Below are 23,024 nucleotides of genomic sequence, written 5' to 3'. Positions count from 1 at the left end.
AATACTAAATTAGCCAGACATGGTGGCGTGTGCCTGGAATCCCAGTTACTCGGGAGACTGAGGCAGGAGAATCGCTTGAACGCAGCAGAGGCTGCGGTGAGCCAAGATCACGCCACTGCACTCCAGCTGGGCAACAAGAGCAAAACTCTGTCTCAGAAAAAAAAAAGAAAGAAAATGAATAGTGGGCTTGTCACATCAGGAAAGTAACCAACAATATTTAAGCTTCAAAAAAATTAGAATTTTGCAAAACATGTTTCTACCACTGTGGGCTTAACAACTTGCCAAGTCAAAAACACTTTTCTGAAGAGAATGGTGATGATATCAACAGGTGTGATGCTTTGACAATGAATAATGAAATGCATAAACATTTAGAAGATCTGTGTAACTCAATAAACAAATAATTTCCAAATGACCAATGCATGATGTTTAAAATTTCCTGCAAGGAAAAAAGATACAATCAAAGTGGAGGATAAATCAACTAGATTCACAGATCTTACTGAAAACACAATATGAAAACTTTACTGAGATGGTTTCAAATTCTACACTGCAATTAATCTTTAAGAAATTACCTTCAAAAGGTACATCTTGATTGTGTTGACTGTTTCACAGATATATTAAATATATGTAACTTATCAACTATATCTCAATAAAATGATTTTTTAAAAAAAGAAACTACGGCATGTTGAGTTTCAGTATAGCGTTAAATATAGCTATCCATAAGTATCTGGAAAGTCTATTAAAATAATCTTGGCTGGGTGTGGTGGCTCACACCTGTAATCCCAGCACTTTGGGAGGCCGAGGCAGACAAGATTACCTGCACCCAGGAGTTCAAGACCAGCTTGGAAAACATGGTGAAACTCTGTCTCTATAAAAAATACAGAAATTAACCGGGCGTGGGGGCATACACCTATAGTCCCAGCTACTAGGAAAGGTGAGTAGAAGGGATTGTTTGAGCCCAGGAGGTCAAGGCTGCAATGAGCCATGAGCATGCCACTACACTCCAGCATAGACGACAGAGCAAGATCTTGTCTCAAAAAAATAAATAAAATACTCCTCCCTCTTCCAAATTTACATCGGGATGAGGCCAGATTTTCTCCATATGCTTCAAGCAAAACAACATATCACAACACTGAATGCAGTAGCAGATATGAGAATCCAGCTATTTTCTATTAAGCTAGACATTAAAGATATTTGCAAAACTATAACAAATGCCACTCTTCTCATACTCTTCTTGTTCTGGAACATAGTTATTTTCATTAAAAATGTCATTTATGTTAGCATGTATTGGGTTTACTAATGATATTTTTAAATAAATTAAAAGTAAACAGCTTGGTTTGGTTGGTTGGTTTTTGGTGTTTGGGTTTTTTTGTTTTTTTCTTTTTTTTTGAGACAAGGTCTGGCTCTGTCGCCCAGGCTCGAGTGCAGTGGCGTGATCTCGGCTCACTACAAACTCTGCCTACCAGGCTCAAGCCATCAAATTTTTTTTTCTTTTTTCTTTTTTTTTTGGTAGAGACAAACTTCACCATGTTGCCCAGGCTGGTCTCGAACTGGTGAGCTCAAGTGATCTACCCACTCAGCTCCCAAAGAGCTGGGCTTACAGCATGAGCGACCACGCCTAGCCAAAAGTAACTTTTATAGCTTCTCAGTTTTAGTTTCTCATTTGATATCTATTGATATAGATAATACACAGAAATAAAAGCTCTTTAGGGTTATCAACAATTTTGAAGGATATAAAGAGATTCTGAGACTGACAAGAGACTAACATAAGAGCAAATGACATTTTGCTGAGACTAGCAAGAACAAATGACATATTATTTAGATATGCACTATACTGAATCACCTTACTGAATGTGTCATATCTTCCTCTGAAAAACCAGAATAAGGAACCTCCCAAAAAAGGGGGCTATCAAAAGCAAAATAATGACTATGTTATAACATGAAAACATCTTCAATTATCATATTTGTTAAGTACGAAAAGGCCAAATATAACTATATAAGCTAGCTCTTGCTGAAAAAGATAAAACAATGACTTATAGTCATGTGTGTTTGTTTATGCATAAACAAACACTGGATAGACAGACACATAAGAAATTAATAAAAGAGGCCGGGTGCGGTGGCTCATGCCTGTAATCCCAGCACTTTGGGAGGCCGAGGTGGGCGGATCACGAGGTCAGGAGATCGAGACCATCCTGGCTAACACAGTGAAACCCCGTCTCTGCTAAAAGTACAAAAAATTAGCCAGTCGTGGTGGCGGGCGCCTGTAGTCCCAGCTACTGGGGAGGCTGAGGCAGGAGAATGGCGTGAACCCAGGAGACGGAGCTTGCAGTGAGCTGAGATCGCGCCACTGCACTCCAGCCTTGGGAGCGAGACTCTGTCTCAGAAAAAAAAAGGAACTGATAAAAGCAACTACCGATAAGGGAAGGGGAACATGGAATACACAGGGACAATGTAAGAATGAGACTTCTCAATGAATATTTTTGACTTTTAAAACACAGGAATGGGGCGGGGCGCGGTGGCTCAAGCCTGTAATCCCAGCACTTTGGGAGGCCGAGACGGGCGGATCACAAGGTCAGGAGATCGAGACCATCCTGGCTAACACGGTGAAACCCCGTCTCTACTAAAAAATACAAAAAAAAAAAAAACTAGCCGGGCGAGGTGGCGGGCGCCTGTAGTCCCAGCTACTGGGGAGGCTGAGGCAGGAGAATTGCGTGAACCCGGGAGGCGGAGCCTGCAGTGAGCTGAGATCCGGCCACTGCACTCCAGCCTGGGCGGCAGAGGGAGACTCCGTCTCAAAAAAAAAAAAAAAAAACACAGGAATGGGCCGGGTGTGGTGGCTCACGCCTGTAATCCCAGCAGGTTGGGAGTTCGAGACCAGCCTGACCAACACGAAGAAACCCCGTATCTACTAAAAATACAAAATTAGCTGGGTGTGGTGTCACATGCCTGTAATCCCAGCTACTCAGGAGACTGAGGCAGGAGAATTGCTTGAACCTGGGAGGCGGAGGTTGCAGTGAGCCGAGATCACCCCATTGTACCCCAGCCTGGGCAACTAGAGCAAAACTCCGTCGAAAAAAGAAAAAAAAAAAACCACACACACCAAACAAATGTATATAAAAGTTTTTAATTTAAAATTTACTTCAATTCAGTAAAAAATAATACTAAGCCAATATTAAGCCATAATTCAAACGTATTTCCAATTTCTAAGTTGCTCTGATCTCAGAAAAACAAAAAATCTTACTCTTTTTATCGGCTCTGAGGCAAAACAGTGCTGTCAGCAAGTAAATACTTGTACTAGAAGAGTAAGCACTGGTCAATTTGATTGACACAGGAGGGAAATTTTTTTTAAACCCATAAATGAATCCATCATCAATAGAAAAAAACAAAATAGTATTAAGTAATTAATAAGAAAATACCCAGGTAAAATCAGCAGTTATTTTATTAACTCCCTTATAATTAAAAGTTGACCATTGCTTGAGCCTTCAGTCACAAGTAGCTCAACTTTTTGCCTGCATCTCAGATGAATATCCTGAAATTGTGAAAAGTTTCCAAATTTTATAAGAATATCAGCTTAATAAAAATTCTTAAATTATTTCTGTCACTTTTCCTAATAGTCAACACAAAAAGACGTATTTCTTTCCACATGGATTCATCGCTCTCCATAATTTCCAACAGAATTCTCAGCCCTAGGTCAGGGCTGAGGAAACAACTGGGAGGCCAAATCTGCTTCACCACCATTTTTTTATAGATCAAGTTTGATTGAAGCACAGCCAGTTATTCACTTACATATTAACTATAGCTGCTTTCACAATACAAGGGCAGAGTTGACTAGCTGCAAGGGCATAGATCATATGGCCCACAAAGCCTAAAATATTCACTATCTGATCCTTTACAGAGATAAGAGGTGTTATGGCAATAAACAAAAGTGGGTTTATATCTCAAATATCATATCACAATATATTCCAAATGGATAAAAGACTGAAATGTCAAAAGTACTGGGCGCAGTGGCTTATGCCTGTAATCCCAGCACTTTGGAAGGCTGAGATGGGCAGATCACCTGAGGTCAAGAGTTCGAGACCAGCCTGGCCAACATGGTGAAACCCCGTGTCTACTAAAATTACAAAAATTAGTCAGGCATAGTGGCAGGAGCCTGTAATCTCAGCTACTCTGGAGTCTGAGACAGGAGAATCATTAGAACCCAGAAGGCGGAGGTTGCAGTGAGCCAAGATCGCGCCACTGCACTCCAGCCTGGGTGACAAAAGCAAAACTCCGTCTCAAAAAAAAAAAAAAAAGATTCCTAAAGTCTTGGCCTGGCACGGTGGCTCAAGCCTGTAATCCCAGCACTTTGGGAGGCCGAGACTGGCGGATCACGAGGTCAGGAGATCGAGACCATCCTGGCTAACATAGTGAAACCCCAGTGAAACCCCGTCTCTACCAAAAAATACAAAAAACTAGCCAGGCGCCTATAGTTCCAGCTACTCGGGAGGCTGAGGCAGGAGAATGGCATAAACTCAGGAGGCGGAGCTTGCAGTGAGCTGAGATCTGGCCACTGCACTCCAGCCTGGGTGACAGAGCGAGACTCTGTCTCAAAAAAAACAAAAAAACAAACAAACAAACAAAAAAAAGTGAATTAATGGCCAGGCACAGTGGCTCACACCTCTAATCCCAGCACTTTGGGAGGCCGAGGTGGGTGGATCACCTGAGGTTGGGAGTTCGAGACCAGCCTGGCCAACATGGCAAAACCCCATCTCTACTAAAAATACAAAAATTAGCTGGGTGTGGTGGCAGGAGCCTGTAATCCCAGCTACTCGGGAGGCTGAGGCAGAAGAATCACTTGAACCCGGAAGATGGAGGTTGCAGCGAGCCAAGATCGCGTCATTGCACTCAAGGCTGGGTAACAGAGTGAGACTCCGTCTCCAATGGAAAAAAAAAAAAGTGAATTAATAAAATAAGGAGCATTTATAGAGAATTAAATGGAGAATACCCAGATATGTCCAAAACACACTAAAGTTAATAACTACGAGCAATCGGAAGAAACAACTAAAATACATATTTGAAAACTATGGAAAAGAATATCATCAGAAAATCAAAAGTCAAATGAGATAGTGGGAAAAAATGCTTTCAACTAATGTCACAGGAAAAAAAGAGTTGATTTTTCTACGTATAGTGGCACATGCCTCTAGTCCCAGCTATTCAGGAGGCAGATGCATGAGGATCACTGGAGCCAAGGAATTTCAGACTGCAGTGAGCTATGATTGTGCCACTGCATTCCAGCCCGGGCAACACGGTAGGACCTCGTCTCAAAAAAAGGAAGGAAGGTATGAAAACATGCTCAACCTCACTCATACTAAGAAAAATACACATTAAAACTAGAGTGGCATGAATTATATTTCCACTCATGAGGAAGTAGCAGGTCCAAACACCCTACCTACATCCATATATAACTACAAAAACTAGACAAAACATACAAATATGTATTACCTTTTTATTTCAGACATTAGACTACATGGGCAACAGGACTGTGGAAAAGGAAACAAAATGAGATTTTAAATGACCCAGAATTCTGCCAGAAGACAACTTATAGACTACTGCCCAGTGAAGAGGAGCACAGACCTGGGTGGGATCACTAAAATTTGCCACACTGAAGTTTGGGAAGGCTACGTGGCTAGAATTTCCAGATCAGAATTCTGGAGAAGAGGAAGCTGAACAACAAAGAACTCTGGAAATCTGCAAAAGGGTACACTCGGGTTTTTGGTTTAATACTAACCTGCCCATGCACAGGGTAAAACTCCACAAAGCCAAAGAAACTCTTCTGGGGGAAAGAACAATTTCTAGAACTCAGTGGGCCAAAATCACTGGAGCTATCACCAGCCTGAGATACCTCACTGATTATATGGCGGATTTAGAACAGGCCCCAAAAGAGTAAAGGCTTTAATGACAGAACTCCACTAAAGGCCAAACTATCCTAAACAATAGTAAAAGAAGTCAGAAAACTATAAAAATGATCCAAAAGTAATGCTGTTGCGGTCTGCCAGAAATATCAACACTTCCTTTTTTTTTTCCTTTGAGACAGAGTCTTGCTCTGTCGCCCAGGCTTGAGTGCAGTGATACGATCTCGGCTCACTGCAACCTCCGCCTCCCAAGTTCAAGTGATTCTTCTGCCTCAGCCTCCCAAGCAGCTGGGATTACAGGCATACACCACGCCCGGCTAATTTTTGTATTTTCAGTCGAGACGGGGGTTTCACCATGTTGGCCAGGCTGGTCTCGAACACCCAACCTCAGGTGATCTGCTCACCTCGGCCTCCCAAAGTACTGGGATTACAGGCATCAGTCACCACTCCCAGCCACCTCAATATTTTTTTTTTTTTTTGAGATGGAGTCTTGCTCTGTCGCCAAGGCTGGCATGCAGTGGCATGATCTCGGCTCACTGCAAGCTCCGCCTCCCGGCTTCACGCCATTCTCCTGCCTCAGCCTCCAGAGTAGCCGGGACTACAGGTGCCCGACACCAAGCCTGGCTAATTTTTTGTACTTCTAGTAGAGACGGGGTTTTACCCTGTTAGCCACGATGGTCTCAATCTCCTGAACTCGTGATCCGCCTGCCTCAGCCTCCCAAAGTGCTGGGATTACAGGCGTGAGCCACCACGCCCGGCCCAATAATTCTTAAATGAATACCACAAATATTGTACTCAAGGAGATAAAAGTCACAATGTCGTGGTGGCTCACGCCTGTAATCCCAGCACTTTGGAAGGCTGAGGCGGGCCAATCACCTGAGGTCAGGAGTTCAAGACCAACCTGGCCAATATGGTGAAACCCCATCTCTACTAAAAATACAAAAATTAGCCAGGCATGGTGGTGCGTGTCTATAGTCCCAGCTACTCAGGAGGCTGAGGCACAAGACATCGCTTGAACCTGGGAGTTGGAGGTTGCCGTGAACCGAGATTGCACCACTGCACTCCAACCTCGGTGACAGAGCAAGACTCTGTCTAAAAAAAAAAGAAAAAAAAAAATTAATAGACATATGGCCAGGCACTGTGGCTCATGCCTATAATCCCAGCCTTTGGGAGGCCAGGCAAGTGGATCACTTGAGCCCAGGAGTTGGAAACCAGACTAGGCAACATGGCAAAAACCTGTCTCTACCACAAATACAAAAATTAGCCGGGCATGGTAGTACACACCTGTAGTCCCAGCTACTCAGAAGGCTGAGGCAGGAGGATCAAGTGAGCCCTGGAGGTAGAGGTTGCAGTGAGCTGTGACTGTGCCACTGCACTCCTGCCTTGGGGTGGGGGTGGAGGTAGAGAGAGGGAGGGAGGGAGGGAGAGATACAGGGAGGGAGGGAATGAGGGAGGGAGGGAATGAAGGAGAGAGGAAGGAAGGAAGAAAGGAAGGGAGGAAGGAAGGCAGGCAGGCAGGCAAGTAGGAGGGAAAACATGACCAAAAAACAGGAAGAAAAATAATTCATTATACCCAGACCCAGAAATTATAGATTAAAAAACAGCTATTGTAGAAATATTCAATATGCTCAAAAATCTAAATGACATGAATATATGCAAATAAGAGAACCGGTCAGGCACGGTGGCTCACACCTGTAATCTCAGCACTTTGGGAGGCCGAGGCGGGTGAATCACTTGAGGTCAGTAGTTCCAGACCAGCCTGGCCAATACGGTGAAACCCCATCTCTACTAAAAATACAAAAATTAGCCAGGTGAGGTGGTGGGCACCTGAAATCCCAGCTACTTGGGAGGCTGAGGCAGGCAGATCACTTGAATCTGGGAGGCAAAGGTTGCACTGAGCCAAGGCTGCAGTGAGCCGAGATTGCACCACTGCACTCCAGCCTGGGTGACAGAGTGAGATTCCATCTCAAAAAAAGAAAATAAGACAATCAAATGGAATACAGAGAGATGAAAACTATAATATTTGATATGAAAGTTTCATTCATGGAATTAAAAGCAAAATTAGATACTGCAGATGATCACTGAACTTGAGAACAAAGCAAAAAGAAATTATCCAAAAGGAAACACAAAAAACAAGGGGGGAAACACTCTCAGTGAACTATGGGAGAATGTTAAGCTATCTAAGACATATGTGACTGGAATGTCAGAAAAACAAAAAGAGAAAAAAAAATACTCGAGGAGGTAATAATAAAGACAAAAAAATTCCAAATGTTCTGAAAACTATAACCCAGGCATCCAAGAATCATAGTAAGCCCCACAGGATAAACTCAAAACCATTCACAGGTACATGATAACAGCAGGAAAATGGTAATAAGTAAGAAATTGTCAAGCAACCTGAAGAAAAGACACACTATATTCAGAGAAACAAATATAAAAAAATCACAGACTTCCAGAAGCTATGCTAAACCAAAATACAGTACAAAATTTATAAAGTGCTACAACACACCAAAAACTTAATACCTACCAAACTACCTTTCAATAAAGAAGGGCATAATGATAGAGTGAATTCATCAAGAAAACATATATCCCAATATGCACACCAAATAATATAAAATCAAAATACATGAAACAGCAGGGCATGAGGGGGAGGGGAGGGGAGGGAGAGAGAGAGAAAAAGAAAGAAGAAGAAAGAAAGGAAGGAAGGAAATTAAAAGAGGCATGGCATGGTGGCTCATATCTGTAATCCCAGCACTTTGAGAGGCCAAGGTGGGCAGATCACTTGAGGTCAGAAGTTCGAGACCAGCCCGGCCAACACGGTGAAACCCCCTCTCTACTAAAAATAAAAATTAGCTGGGTGTGGTGGTGCACACTTGCAGTCCCAGCTGAGGGAGGCTGAAGCAGGAAAATCAATTGAACCCAAGAGGCGGAGGTTGCAGTGAGCTGTGATCATGCCATTGCACTCCAGCCTGAGCGACAGAGCGACACCTGGTCTCCAAAAAAAAAAAAAAAGGAAACTAAAAGAAAAAATAAGACAAATCCACATCTATAGATGGAAGTGTCAACACTGCTCTTAAGAATTCATAGAAATAGTGAAAACAAAATCAATAGGAATACAGAAGATTCAAATATAATAATCCAACTTAATCTAATTAACATTTACAGAGCATTCCACCCCACAACTACAGAAAACATACATACTCTTCAGGAGTCAGGGTCACGCTCTGTCACCCATGCTGGAGTGTAGTCGTGTAATCATAGCTCAATGAAGCCTCGAACTCCTGGGCTCAAGGAATCAACCTGCCTCAGACTCCCAAATTGCAAGGATTACAGGCATGAACTACTATGCTCAGCAGAGAACACATATTACTTTCAAATGAACATGGAACACTCACCAAGACTGAATATGGAACATTCACCAAGACAGACCTTGTAATGCGCCACAAAACAAGTCTACTGTGAGCTGTCAGGGCCCAAGGGAGAAAAATAGATGTAATAGTTCCTAAACTTATTTGACCATAAACCCTTCCTGCAAAAGGCATCTCCGGAGACTACTGTCTCCCAGAACACATTAAGGTTAGGGACCTAAAAAATACTTGAAAAAAATACTTGAGGTAATAACAAAGACAAAAAATTTCCAAATTTTCTGAAAACTATAACTCAGACATCCAAGAATCATAGTAAGCCCCAAACAGGATAAACTCAAAACTATTCAAAGGTACATGATAACAGCAATAAAATGGTAGTAAGATATCATCAAGCAACCTGAAGAAAAGACACACTATGTTCAGAGAAACAAATATTCAGAGAATATACACACTATATTCAGAAAGACACACTATATTCAGAGAAACAAACCACCACGCCTAGCTAATTTTTATATTTTTAGTAGAGATGGGGTTTCACTATGTTGGCCACAGGCTGGTCTCAAACTTAATGCTTAATCTGTATTCCTTACAGGATGGGGAAAGGTACCCCAACCATTTTCAACATCTCTTCCTTTCTCTCGTCCTGTGACTAACAAAATCTGGCAATGAATACAAATCTCCTTTCCTTGACTATCAGCCAGGATTAGTCAATCTTATGAAGTATCTGAAAAAGTCCTAAAGCAGGAATAAGCTTGACATATTTGGGGAACTGCAAGGAACCCAGAATGGTTGGAATAATGTGGGTGAAAGGAAAAATGGTAGACAAAACGAGAAAGTTAAGCAGAGCTCATAGTATATAAGACCTTGTAAGTTGTGGTAAGAAGTTGGAATGTGGTTATGTAATTGGGGGAGGGGAGGTTAAGAAAAGGATATTATCGAATTTACATTTTCAAAAAGATTTATTTGCCTCTGTGTAAAGAACAGAAATGGAAACTGGGCAACCAGTAAGAAGCTCTCCCAGTAACATAAGAGATAGCTAAGACCAGAGTGGCTTAGACCAGACTTACATGTATGTGTCTCACAGAAAAATGCCCAGGCAAATCTACATAAATTATGTTGAGATGTCTTCAAGCTTTTTTTTGAGACAGAATCTCATTCTGTCACACAAGCTAGTGCAGTGGCACAATCACAGCTCACTGTAGCCTCAACTCCCAGGCCCAAGCGATCCTCCTACCTCAGCCTCCACAGCATACAGGACTATAGATAGGCATGTGCCAACCATACCTGGCCAATTTTTGTTATTTTTTTGTAGAGACGGGATCTCACTATGTTGCTGGTCTTGAACTCCTGAGCTCAAGTAGTCCTCCCACCTCGGCCTCCCAAAGTGCTGGGATTACAGGCATGAGTCACCAAGTCTGGCCCAAAGTATTTACTTGGCTCCCAGGACATATTCTCCTTCTCATGAGATGCTTAATCTGTATTCCTTACAGGATCTCCCTTATCCCCCCAGCCTCTTCACGTTGGAATGTTCTAAGGCTTGGTCACTGAACCTCTTTTGTCTAACTATTCTCATTCCCATGGTAATTTCATCCAGCTACCTGGCTTTAAAATCATTTATGGCCAGGCACAGTGGCTCATGCCTGTAATCCCAGCACCTTGGGAGGACAATTTGGGTGGATCACGAGGTCAGGAGTTCGAGACCAGCCTGCCCAACACAGTGAAACCCCGTCTCTACTAAAAATACAAAAAATTACCAGGTGTGGTGGCAGGTACCTGTAATTCCAGCTACTCGGGAGGCTGAGGCAGGAGAATCACTTGAACCTAGGAGGCAGAGCTTGCAGTGAGCAGAGATCATGCCATTGTACTCCAGCCCAGGAGACAGTATGAGACTCCATCTCAAAAAAAAAAAAAAAAATCATTTATATGATGCTATCTTCTGCTTTTAAATCTCTAGTCTAGACCACTCCCCTGAACTCCAGACTCATACATACACTTGACTGTACAGTGAACATCTCAAACTTAACATAATAAAATTGAGCTCCTAACCTTCCCTCGCCAAACTTGTTCCTCTTAGGTCTTCCCTATCTCAGTATAATAGCAACTCCATCACTGCTACTGCTCGGGGATAAACCTTAAGAGATAAACATGACTCCTTTCTTTCGCACCCCATACTTCAAGTATGTCAGCAAATCCTCTCAGCTCTATCTTCAAAATATATTCAACAACCAACTACTTCTCACCAACTCTACCGTTACCACTCAGTTCAAGCCACTATCATCTCACAGTTGGGTTACTCCTTTCCTCCTAACTGGTCTCCCTGGTTCTGCCCTTGCCACTGCTTTCACCACTCCCCAGCCTTCAACTACTCTCATCACAGCAGCCAAGTAATTCTATTAAATCTAAATTAGATCATGCCATCAACTGCTCAAAACCTTCCAATGACCATCTGACTAAAGTAAAAGCTCTTTATAGACTAGGCACGGTGGCTCATACCTGTAATCCCAGCACTCTGGGAGGCTGAGACAGGAAGATTGCTTGAGTCCACAAGTTTAAGACCAGCCTGAGCAATACAGTGAGACGCCCCCGCCCCCCGCCATCTCTACAAAAAATACAAAAATTTGCCAGGCACGCTGGTACCTGACTGCAGTCCCAGCTACTCGGGAGACTGAGGTCACTTGTGCACGAGAGGTTAAGGTTTCAATAAGCTATGATTGCACCACTGTACTCTAGCCTGGGCAACAGAGCAAGACCCTGTCTCAAAAAGTCTACAGCCACCTCTTAACTCATATAACACTACTCTGTTCCAGTTCACTTCACTTCAGCTGCAATGACCTTGCTTACTGGGTGTTCCTCAAATAGTCCAGGCCTGCTTTAGCCTCAGAACCTTTGAATTTGCTGTACCCTCTGCCTAAAATTATCTATCCCCAGATAATGTATAATAATACAAAAGGCTTGTTCTTTCACCTACTTCAGGCTTTTTTTTTCTTTTTTTGAGACAAATCCTCAGTCTGTCACCCAGGCTGAAATGTAGTGGTGCAAACATGGTTCACTGCAGCCTTAACCTTCTGGACTCAGGCAATCCTGCCTCAGCCTCCTGTGTAGCTGGGACCACAAGCACACATCACCACATCACTACATCCAGCTAATTTTTTTATTTTTTGTAGAGATGGTGGTCTCACTTTTTTGCCCAGGCTGGTCTCCAACTCCTGGGCTCAAGCAATCCTCCCATCTCAGCCTCCCAAAGTGCTGGGATCACAGACCTGAGCCACAGCACCCAGCTCAAGTCTTTACTCAAATGTAATCTCAGTGAAGTCTTCCCCCCTTTTTTTTTTTTTTTTGAGACGGAGTTTCACTCTTGTTGCCCAGGCTAGAGTGCAGTGACACAATCTCAGCTCACTGCAACCTCCACCTCCTGGGTTCAAGTGATTCTTCCACCTCAGCCTCCCGAGTAGTTGGGATTACAGGCGCACACCACCACGTCCAGCTAATTTTTTCTATTTTTAGTAAAGACGGGGTTTCATCTTGTTGGCCAGACTGGTCTCAAACCCCTGACCTCAAGTGATCCGCCTGCTTCAGCCTCCCAAAGTGCAGGGATTACCAGCGTGAGCCACTGCGCCCGGCTGAAGTCTTCCCTTTCAATGCTATTTAATATTGCAGCCTCGACCCCCGAGCCTTTAACATTCCCTATGCACCAGCTGTGCTTTGCTACTGTCCATAGCACTTTCCTCTATCTAGCATACCATGTATTTTCTTTTTCTTTTTTTCCATGACACAGCCCTCAAGAGGTCCTGAGAACATGTACCCAATTTTCCTTAGTTACTTTATTCATCATCTGTCCCCCCATTTAAAGTGTAAACTCCAGGAATTTTTGTCTGTTTCATCCCCTGCTATACACCTAGTCCCATCAGCAGTGCCTTTCACATAGCAGAAATCAATTGGTTCAATACTGAATTGCTGAATATTAAATAAAGCCTCTTCAGAAGTGCCATAAATTTTGTTACGTCCAATTCAAATGCTAGGACTAGCCTAATAAAAATATACCAATTATTTTGTCAGTATTTATATTATATATGTATTATATTTATATTACACTCAGCATTCATGTTTTTAGTTATACATTTATTATTTTTTAATGTAAGATATTACTTGACAATTACAAAGATGTTTACTGATTCCAAATAGTTCAACTGCTCACTTACCCTGGCATAGCAATAAATGGAAAGAACAGTAGGCTTCAGCCAAAAGTCCTGGGTTCAAATCTTAGCTCTGTAATTTACCAGTTACGATTCATGCAAGCCTCCCCCAAGTCTTAGTTTTTCTTCTTAACAGTAAGCTTTAGCCAGAAGTCCTGGGTTCAAAACCCAACTCTACCATTTACAAGTAATATGATTCAGATGACGCAGCCTCCTCCAAGTCTTCGTTTCTCATCCATAAAATGGCAAGGTGAGGGTAAAATTAAAGACTTGCCTGCATTACCTACCCTATACCTAATTATAGGATTATTGTAACAATTAAAAATATATGGCCGGGCACGGTAGCTCACATTTGTAATCCCAACACTTTGGGAGGCCAAGGCGGGCGGATCACGAGGTCAGGAGATCCAGACCATCCTGACCAACATGGTGAAACCCTGTCTCTACTAAAACACAAAAAATTAGCCAGGCATGGTGGCACATGCCTGTAGACCCAGCTACTTAGGAGGCTGAGGCGGGCGAATCACTTGAACCAGGGAGAGGTGGCAGTGAGCCGAGATCTCGCCACTGCCCTCCAGCCTGGGCGACAGAGCGAGACTCTGTCTCAAAAACAAAACAAAACAAAATATATATATATGAGGAAATCCTTTATATAAGCCATAAATAATATACATATATACATAATATACATGTATGAGTCAAATATCCATACAGTAGTTTGGGGAAAATGAAGTGGGACAGAGTAAGTTCAGCGTTTCTGGCAGCATATTTTCCCATACATTCCTGCCCCTAATACTAAACTCTAATTTTAGAGTCAGACTGGTTCTTCAACTTACTAGTTATACCTTAAACAAGTTACTCAACTTAGGTCATTGTTTCCACATCCATAAATGGAAATAATACCTACCTTGGAGGGTCCTTTTGAAGATTAGGGATTATATACATACGTACGTTATATACCTATGAAATATACTTAATGAAAGACTTTTTTTTGTCATTTTCATCTTCTTTCAAATGGACAAAAACTCAAAAGTAGTTGACAGGAACCATGGAGATAGAGAAGGAGATGATTTTGACTTGGAAACTGCATATGAAAGGACAAGGAAACTGAAAACTAGAAGTAATCAAGCAATCATATCAACAGTTTGCCTATTAAATTTGTTCTTTCCTTCTTGCCTTTCTGCAAGGTAAAATACGATGGGATGCAAAGAAAAATCAGCATGCAGAAAACAGTATTTAGTAACAGAAAATAATTCACTTTGAAACTAAATTTTATTACATATTTAGTCTTTCCAAAGAGAAGTATTTTTATTATTCAGTTTTTCAATTTCCCACACACCAAGATGTATTATTTTGACACTCTATCTTTTTTTAATCCAATCAAACTTACAGCTAATATTTTACACTCCTAAACTTAAGGTACATGCCAAAAAAATTAAGTTGTAGTTTTCCAGCTATAGAACCCTGATATAATTTTATTAAATGTTTAGAAACATAGAATTAATGAAAACAAAAACTAAAACTGCATTTAAGATATATATCATAGAAATACTTCAAGAATGCTCTTTGAAATTATCAGACTTTGATATTTCCTCAATTCCATGACAGCCGTGATTATAAGATGTACCATCAATAATATAACCACCATTTTCCAGGGGAAAAAAAGCAAAGAAATGTTCTATTTCTTAACATAGGGACTTGTTACACAGGGCATATTAAATCTGTTAATATCCACCGAGGTATATACTTGATTTGTATACTTTTTCAATATATGTTTACTTCAACAAAAAAAATTAATGTAATGTCCGGCCACTTCACAAACACAGCAGACATATGCTCAAATCAACCGAATGAACTATAGATCTAAATATGAAAGATAAAAAGATAAAGTTCTTAGGGAAAAGCACAGGAGAGTAACTTCATGACATTCAGGTAGGTAGAGATTTCATAAATGGGAAACAACAAAAGCACTAACCAACTGATAAACTGGCCTTCTTTGAAATTAAGAATTTGCCCAAGCATGGTAGCTTATGCCTGTAATCCCAGCACTTCGGGAGGCCAAGGAAGGAGGACAGCTTGAGACCAGGAGTTTGAGACCAGCCTGGGCAATAAGCAACAAAGTGAGACACCATCTCTACAAAAAATTTTAACAATTAAGCCAAGCATGATGGCGCACACCTGTAGTTCGCTACTCAGGAAGCTGAGACAGAAGAATCGCTTGAGATCGGGAATTTAAGACCCGCCTCAACACGAGCGAGACGCCATCTCAACAAAAAATTGTAAAACTTAGCCAGGCATGATAGTACATGCCTATAATCCTAGCTACTCGGGAAGCTGAGGCAGGGGGATCGCTTGAGCCCAAGAGTTAGAGGCTGCAGTGAGTTATGATCACACCATTGCCCTTCAACTTGGGCAACAGAGCAAGACCCTGTCTCAAATAAATAAATAAGTAAATAAATAAATAAAAGTAAGCGCTTTAATCCATCAACACACCAAGATTCTAAAAGAAGATAGTTGCAATATGTATCTAACAAAGAAATGTAGCCAGAATAAGAACTAGAAGTCAATATGAAAAAAGTAAACAGCCCAATAGAAAAAAAGGGCAAAAGATTTAACAGACACTTCACAAAAGCAGATATCCAATGGCCAATAAACATGGGGTCCCTAACATGAAAAAATGCTCAACTTCATTAAGCATCAGGAAAATACCAATTAAAACTACACTGCAGTATCACTACACACCCCTCCAGAATAACTAAAAATAAAAAGACTGACATTACCAAGTGTTGGCAAAGATGAGAAGCAACTGGAGCTCTTACACACTGCTGGTGGGAGTGTAAATTTGTAAAACCAATTTGCAAAACTTTAGCAGAATCTACTAAAACTTATCATATGGGGCCGGGCGCGGTGGCTCACACCTGTAATCCCAGTACTTTGGGAGGCCAAGGGGAGAAAATCACCTGAGGTCAGGAGTTCAAGACCAACCTGGCCAACATGGTAAAACCCTATCTCTACTAAAAATACAAAAATTAGCCGGGTGTGGTGGTGCATACCCGTAATCCCAACTACTCGGGAGGCTGAGGCAGGAGAATTGCTTGAACCCAGGAGGTGGAGGTAGCAGTGAGCTGAGATCGCGCCACTGCACTCCAGCCTGGGTAACAAAGTAGGACTCCAAAAAAAACAACCTACCATTTACATAGATCATGATCTAATCACTCCACCCTAAGGCATATACCCATCAAAAATCACATATACATTCACCAAAAAAAGGTATAACAGTGTTCACAGCAGCAAAACTAAAAAACCCAAAGATCCACCAACAGTAGAATAAACTGGAATTGTTACACAACAGAATGAGCAAAGTACAATACAACACGTATTAATCTTACAAATGTAATGTTGAGCAAAAGTTCAAAGGAGCCAGGTGCAGTGGCTCACACCTATAATCCCAACACTTAAGGAGGCTGAAGGAGGAAGACTACTTGAGCCCAGGAAGTTGAGGCTGCAGTGAGCTATGATTGAGCCACCACACTCTAGCCTGGGCGAGAGACAGACTCCGTTTCCAAAAAAAAAAAAAAAAAAAAAAAAAGAAGCTCAAAGAATACATACTATATAATTTTACCGACACAGAATTGGAAAACAGACAAAATTTTTCTACGGTCTTAGAATACAAGGAATATGGAATGGGGAGGGGGCATTTGGTGGGAACTCCAGTACTGATGTGTTTCTTGAATTGAATACTCATTCTGTGAATGTACTTATTCATCTAGCTGAACTTGTTTAAAGTATATCATACTTTAAAAATCTTACATTCACTGGATCCCTAACTGGCACAACAGGATTTGTAATCCTTTCCTACCACCAAGATGCTTCATCTATACCATAATCAGAGACTTGAATGGTAGCAGTCTCACATCAGCCCCACCGCTCTTTAGGATGTAAACATTTGTACCTGTCCATATATGCTACCAATACCTACCACTTGCTAATTATATGCCTACTATATGCCAAGCACTTTAACATTCAGTTAAATACTTACTGAGCATCTACTATGTACAAAGCCTATGCTGAATACTTAGGGTACAAAAAATGAGTAAGACATGGTACCTGGCTTACCTCATATACAGGTAACATCAAAAACTACGTCAGGGAGGCAAAGCACCAGAGTAAGTTTCTTGGAGGTGTTAATACTTGATTCTTTAAGAGAGGAGTAGGAATTATCCCAACAAAGAACATTTCAACAGAGGGACCAATTTGTGCAACAGCACAGTGATAAGAAACAGCATGACGTATTTAAAGAAACAATGAACAACTATTAGATGTCATTTAACGGGGGTAAAATCACAACTGGGTTGGGGTAGGGGAAAGCAGTAATAGAGATAGGAAGATGGCAAGTTATGAGGGGACTTAGACCTTAATCCAACAGGCAAGACAGATCAGCGAGGAAATGATCAAAGGAATGATTTGGCCAACATACTATTCAAGTAGCAGTACAGAAGATGGATTTAAGGGGATAAGACTGGCAGAAAGAAGTACAATTAGGAGACAGTTGTAATTATCCTGACAGAAGATAAGGGCCTAAAATAATGGAATGAAAGCAGTAGCAAATCTAGAGAAAATAAGACTACATTTAGATTATGCTGCTGGTCCAGAGATCAAACTTTGACAACCACTAACCTACACTAGCTAGGATTTGGCAAAATTTTTCTATGAAGAGCCAAACAGTAAATATTTCAGACTTTGTGTGTCACATACAGTCTCTACAGCATTTCATGTTTTTGTTTGTTTTTTAAACAACCCATTAAATATTAACAATCATTCTTAGCTACTAGACCTTACCAAAAAAAAAAAAAAGAAAGAAAAAAAAAAAAAGCTGCAGCTACATTTGGGGTATGGGCCACAGTTAGTTTGCTGATCCCTGCTGCACACACATAAAGAAGTGAGAATGGCCTGGGCGTGGTGGCTCACACCTGTAATCCCAGCACTTTGGGAGGACGGATCAGGAGGTCAGGAGTTTGAGACTAGATTAATATGATGAAACCCCATCTCTACTAAAAATACAAAAATTAGCCAGGCGTGGTGGCAGGAGCCTGCAGTCCCAGCTACGCAGGAGGCTGAGGCAGAGGGATCTCTTGAACCCGGGAGGTAGAGGTTGCAGTGAGCCAAGATAGTGCCATTGCACTCTACCCTGGGCAACAGAGCAAGATTTCATCTCAAAAAAAAAGAAAAGAAAAGAAGTGAGAATGAATCGTCCTATGAGATTAATTTTCCTAAAATGCTATTAACATCACATTGGTCCTCACTCTCAACTAAGTAAGTCCAGTCCCAATGATGCCTGGCATTCATAGGCATCTGTACAGTAGGACCAGCCTACTACTCCAGGCTCATGAATTATGCCCCTGTGTACCTTCCATTCTTATTAAATTGAACTGTTTACATTTACCTGCCTCTGTATCTGTTTGGGGTTTCCCAATCCAATGTTCTTTCCTCCTGCTCCAAACCTGTTCAAATACCCTTCCTTCAAAGCATAATTCAAATCCTACCCCAAAATGATTCTACCCTCCTCAGAAGTCCTAAAAGCATTATCTCAACTTACTTGATATTTATTTGCTGCCCTAAAAGTTATTACTTACTTCAAATAAACTGAAAATTCCTTGACGGCAGGAAATAATTTATGTTACTCTCTATCAACGATCTAGCATATAACAAGGGGTAAACAAAAAGAAGATATATGTGTGTTTATATATGTAATATTTATATATGTACACAAATTTTTTTCTGAAATAGCTATATAACTAAAGCAAATGTGTTTTCACCTTTATTTATGTCAGTAATTAAACACATTAATTCTATGGACATAACTTGAATGCTGTAGGAACCACAGAACGACAATCCACAAACATCTCTCCATCTCCTATTACTCACACTTTTTTAGGACTAATATACTAGAGAAATAACACAATACAAGTCCAATTTTTCCAACGGTCAATGTTATCAATGTAGGTACACTGGCAAATATTAAAGACAGGCATTACTAAACCCAGTCGAAGTTTACTTATCTGTAGTTGTATTTCATCTATTTTGAAAATACAAAATAAGCTTTTATAATTGAATTGCTTTAAATATACCCTCAATTATTACTCAAGTTTAAAAAGTCACACACCGACTCCCCCAACAATTGTCACATATGTGGTCTTAATTTTAAGGTTCTCTGTGACAATGCACATTACCAAAAATGACATTACTGATTTCACTCAGAATTTAGGAAAACAATACACTTAGAATTTTTAAGAAAATAGTCCTTTTAGTTCATTGTTGATAAATAACAATAATCACAGAATGTTTTGAGCTGGATTAACGAATTCATCTTAGAATACCAAAGAAGTCTTTCCAAATCCAAAGCGTAAACTATGCCCTATAAGATTATCCAAAGAATGTTCAAGAATCTATAGAAATTCCTCCAGAATCACTTGCCCACATTCAATTGCAAACTACTACAAAAGTTTAAAACACTGAACTTCTGGCCTGGCACAGTGGTTCATGCCGGTAATCCCAGCACTTTGGGAGGCCCAGGCGGGCGGATCACGAAGTCGGGAGTTAAGAGACTAGCCTGGCCAACATGGTGAAACTCTGTCTCTACTGAAAATACAAAAAATTAGCTGGGCGTGGTGGCGGGCGCCTGTAATCTTAGCTACTCGGGAGGCTGAGGCAGGAGAATCGCTTGAACCCAGGAGGCAGAGGTTGCAGTGGATCAAGATCGAGCCACTGAACTCCAGCCTGGGTGACATATCTACATGTTTCCCCATACGCTGAACAAGAATAATTTAACTGGCATTCTCAGGCTTTCAGAACTGATTAAATGTTTATGAAGTACTTTAGGACCATGAAGGGAAGCCACTGTAACCATAAAATGTCATATTTGCTTAATGCAAAACTATAACTACCTGTTAGCTATAGCTGCAAATCCAATCCTCACAATTCTTTTGTGTCTCCCTAACACAGAAAATCTTCAGTGAGTCATGTATTTCAGTAAGGTACATGTCTTTAATGAGCTAGTTTAGCAACCTCAGAGAAATGAATTTTCTTCCAAATCTTTGCTTTCTCACAGGCCATGTCACTCTCCAAGTCAATTTTTTGCAAAGGGAAACATGATCCTATTCACCTCGAGAAGTTAGGTCTAGTTATTGATAAGCCAATACCAAATGACTGAAGACTATGAGGAATCACAGTAGAACTTTCTTTGTTAACATACCAGAAATGTGACTCCTGAAAATAATCCCAGAAAACAGGCATTCTGACAAGCGCTTTATTAAAGGGAAAGTCCCTACACTTTTACATAAAGAACTTCGAAAATGCTTTTAGACAGTGGAGACAGAAAACTCAACTCGCTCAAAGCTTAAACTTAATTGGTTAGGTAGTTCCAGCACCTGCCTGGTGTTGAGCGACCAGTGACTGGGGCCACTGGTCGGGGAAAGTGCTGATGCCATCTCCAGCTGCCCCTTTCGTGAATGACAGTAACAATGCAAACACTGACAAAAGAGCTGCGAGCCCCCCCACCCCCAAGCCCCTGCTTAGCAGTACTTCCACCCAGCCCCAACATACAAAGCGACAAATCCCTGAAAGGCCCTCCTCTGACAGATCTCCCCATGCAGAGACCTCGCCTGTAGTCTGGTAACATGAAAAAGTGCTACCCTTCACTCCTTGCAAGACAGCGGAGCCCCTTAAAGGTGCAGGGAAACGCTGCCTGCTTCTCCAGCGCCAGAGGCACGGGGCGAGAAGACTTCCTCTCCGGCTGCGGGCGCGGAGGCTCGGGGGCAGACAGAGAACTCCCTCTGGGCGAGGGTACTCCCCAGACGGCCAGCGGGGAGGGCAGGGAAAACGGGAGAGGAAAGGAAAGGGTCCCTGACTCGGCAGGAGGGCGGAGGGTCGCTGCCCTGTGGCGTGGACAAGCGGGGCTCGGCGACGGGCACACCGTCCTTCCCGGGGGTGGCAGCGGCCGGCCGCCCGCTTCCTGCGAGCCAGAGGCGGCGACAAGTCGGCTTGGGTCCGGGAACACGTTCCTTCCTCGAGCCTTGTCCCGAGGGAGGGCTCAGGCTGTCGAGGCTGCAACTCTCCCTCTCGCCCAACTCCGGCAAGCGTGAGGCCGGCCGGCCCCGGGCTGCCGGCGCGGGATGCCCGCCGCCCGGGTGGGGGAGGCGGCGAGGCCGGCCTCGGCTCGCTCCCTCCCCACGCGGTCCGCGCCCGGCGCCCGTCCGCGCCCTCGTCCCCGCCCGCCGCCGCCGCGGGGCCGGGCCGCCGACCTCGGCCGGCCGGGCGTGGGGCCAGGCGGCGGCGGCAGCGGGCGGGCCGGCGGCCTGGGGCCCTACCTGAGGCTGTGTACCAGCTCCCGGCGTGACTGGCTTCCCGGCAGACCACTCGGTTGGACATCTTGGTGCCTGTGCCGCCTATGGTGCACGAGGATGAATGAGGAGGCGGCGGCGGCGGCAGGAGCGGCTCCGCGAGGGGACGAGACACCGCGGGCCCAGCCCAGGAGGAGGCGGCAGCGGGGAGGGGATCAGCCCGGCCCAGGAGGAGGAGGAAGAGGAGGAGGCGGCGGCCCAAGAGGAGGAGATGGCAGCCGGGGCGGTGGCGGTGGCGGCGGCAGCAACAATCACCACAAACTCCGGCCACCGCCGGAAGATGGGGCCCACGGCGGCCTCACCGAAGCCCGGAAAGCCCTGGCCCCGGCCCCTGGCGTCCCCGCTGCTGCCCAGCCGGGGCTGGTTCCGCCGAGCCGCCCCCACGGCCCCCTCCCCTCCCAGCTGGCCTCCTCGAGCCACCGCGGGTGACCCCACCCCCGTGACTCCGCGCCCGCCCCCGCCCCCCACCCCCCGCGGGGCTCCCCGCACCCACCCCCACCCCCGGCAGGGCCCTCCAGCCCGGCCGCCCGCCGCCGGCCCCGCCCCGCTCCTCCTCCCGGCCGCGCGGCGAGGTTAACGGCGGAAACTGGACAGGCCTGACGGCATCTGGGGTCGGGCAGCCCCGCGAGGAGGCAGCGGCGGCTGCAGCTACGCGCACACAAAAGCCCAGGGCCGGGGCCTGAACCGGGGAAGGCAGACCCGAGAAGAGCCAACGCTTCCTTACTCGCCACTCTAACGGGTCCTGCCCACTGAGCATGCCCAGCACCGCTGCCTAGCCCGCCGAGGAATCTCAACGTGCACGCTCCGCTCTCCGGGGTTTAGCGGCAGCAGAGGCTGGGAGGTGGGGGCAGGGCGCGGGGAGCAGGACGCAGCCGCAAGGCAAGCCCCCTCCCCCAGCCAACTTCCTCAAATGGAGAGCACCTAGGGCTCGTGGATGCGGCATTCCACGAGGACAGTCCCGCGGGTATCCAACATACACTGGCATCTTTCATGGATTCGCACCCCCAAGGTCTCATTCCTAGGGTGGCCACGCCGGAAAGTTCATCTGTAGAAGCAGGCACGTGGTAAAGTGTGCCTGTGGTCCTGCAACTGCTAGTTTTTGCTTCACAGGGTCACCCTTACCACCTAACGGTGGCTTTGACACTGTAACCATTTATCTTGTTTCATGTTATATTTATG

General features: G+C 43.7%; 1 protein-coding gene across 4 annotated transcripts in view; it reads right to left on the bottom strand.

The window, feature by feature from the left end:
- The window catches only part of MEMO1 (mediator of cell motility 1), a 143,537-nt gene extending 120,935 nt beyond the window's left edge, over positions 1 to 22,602 (bottom strand). For 2 of the 4 annotated variants that reach the window (XM_015112051.3, XM_015112052.3), the window contains exons 1-2: positions 22,570 to 22,602; positions 21,813 to 21,890 (exon numbers count right to left, since the gene is read on the bottom strand). In XM_015112051.3, the coding sequence (XP_014967537.1) occupies positions 21,813 to 21,873 (61 nt within the window). In that variant the 5' untranslated portion in view covers positions 21,874 to 21,890; positions 22,570 to 22,602. Of the gene's footprint in view, positions 1 to 21,812 lie in introns of all 4 variants that reach the window. The other 2 variants (XM_015112053.3, XM_077959776.1) reach the window with 2 other exon arrangements.
- Positions 22,603 to 23,024: the final 422 nt, after the last annotated feature.

Source organism: Macaca mulatta, chromosome 13 (assembly GCF_049350105.2).
Source record: "Macaca mulatta isolate MMU2019108-1 chromosome 13, T2T-MMU8v2.0, whole genome shotgun sequence".
NCBI lineage: Eukaryota > Metazoa > Chordata > Mammalia > Primates > Cercopithecidae > Macaca > Macaca mulatta.
Note: the sequence above shows the minus strand (reverse complement) of the source record. Positions and strands in the feature narration are given on the sequence as shown.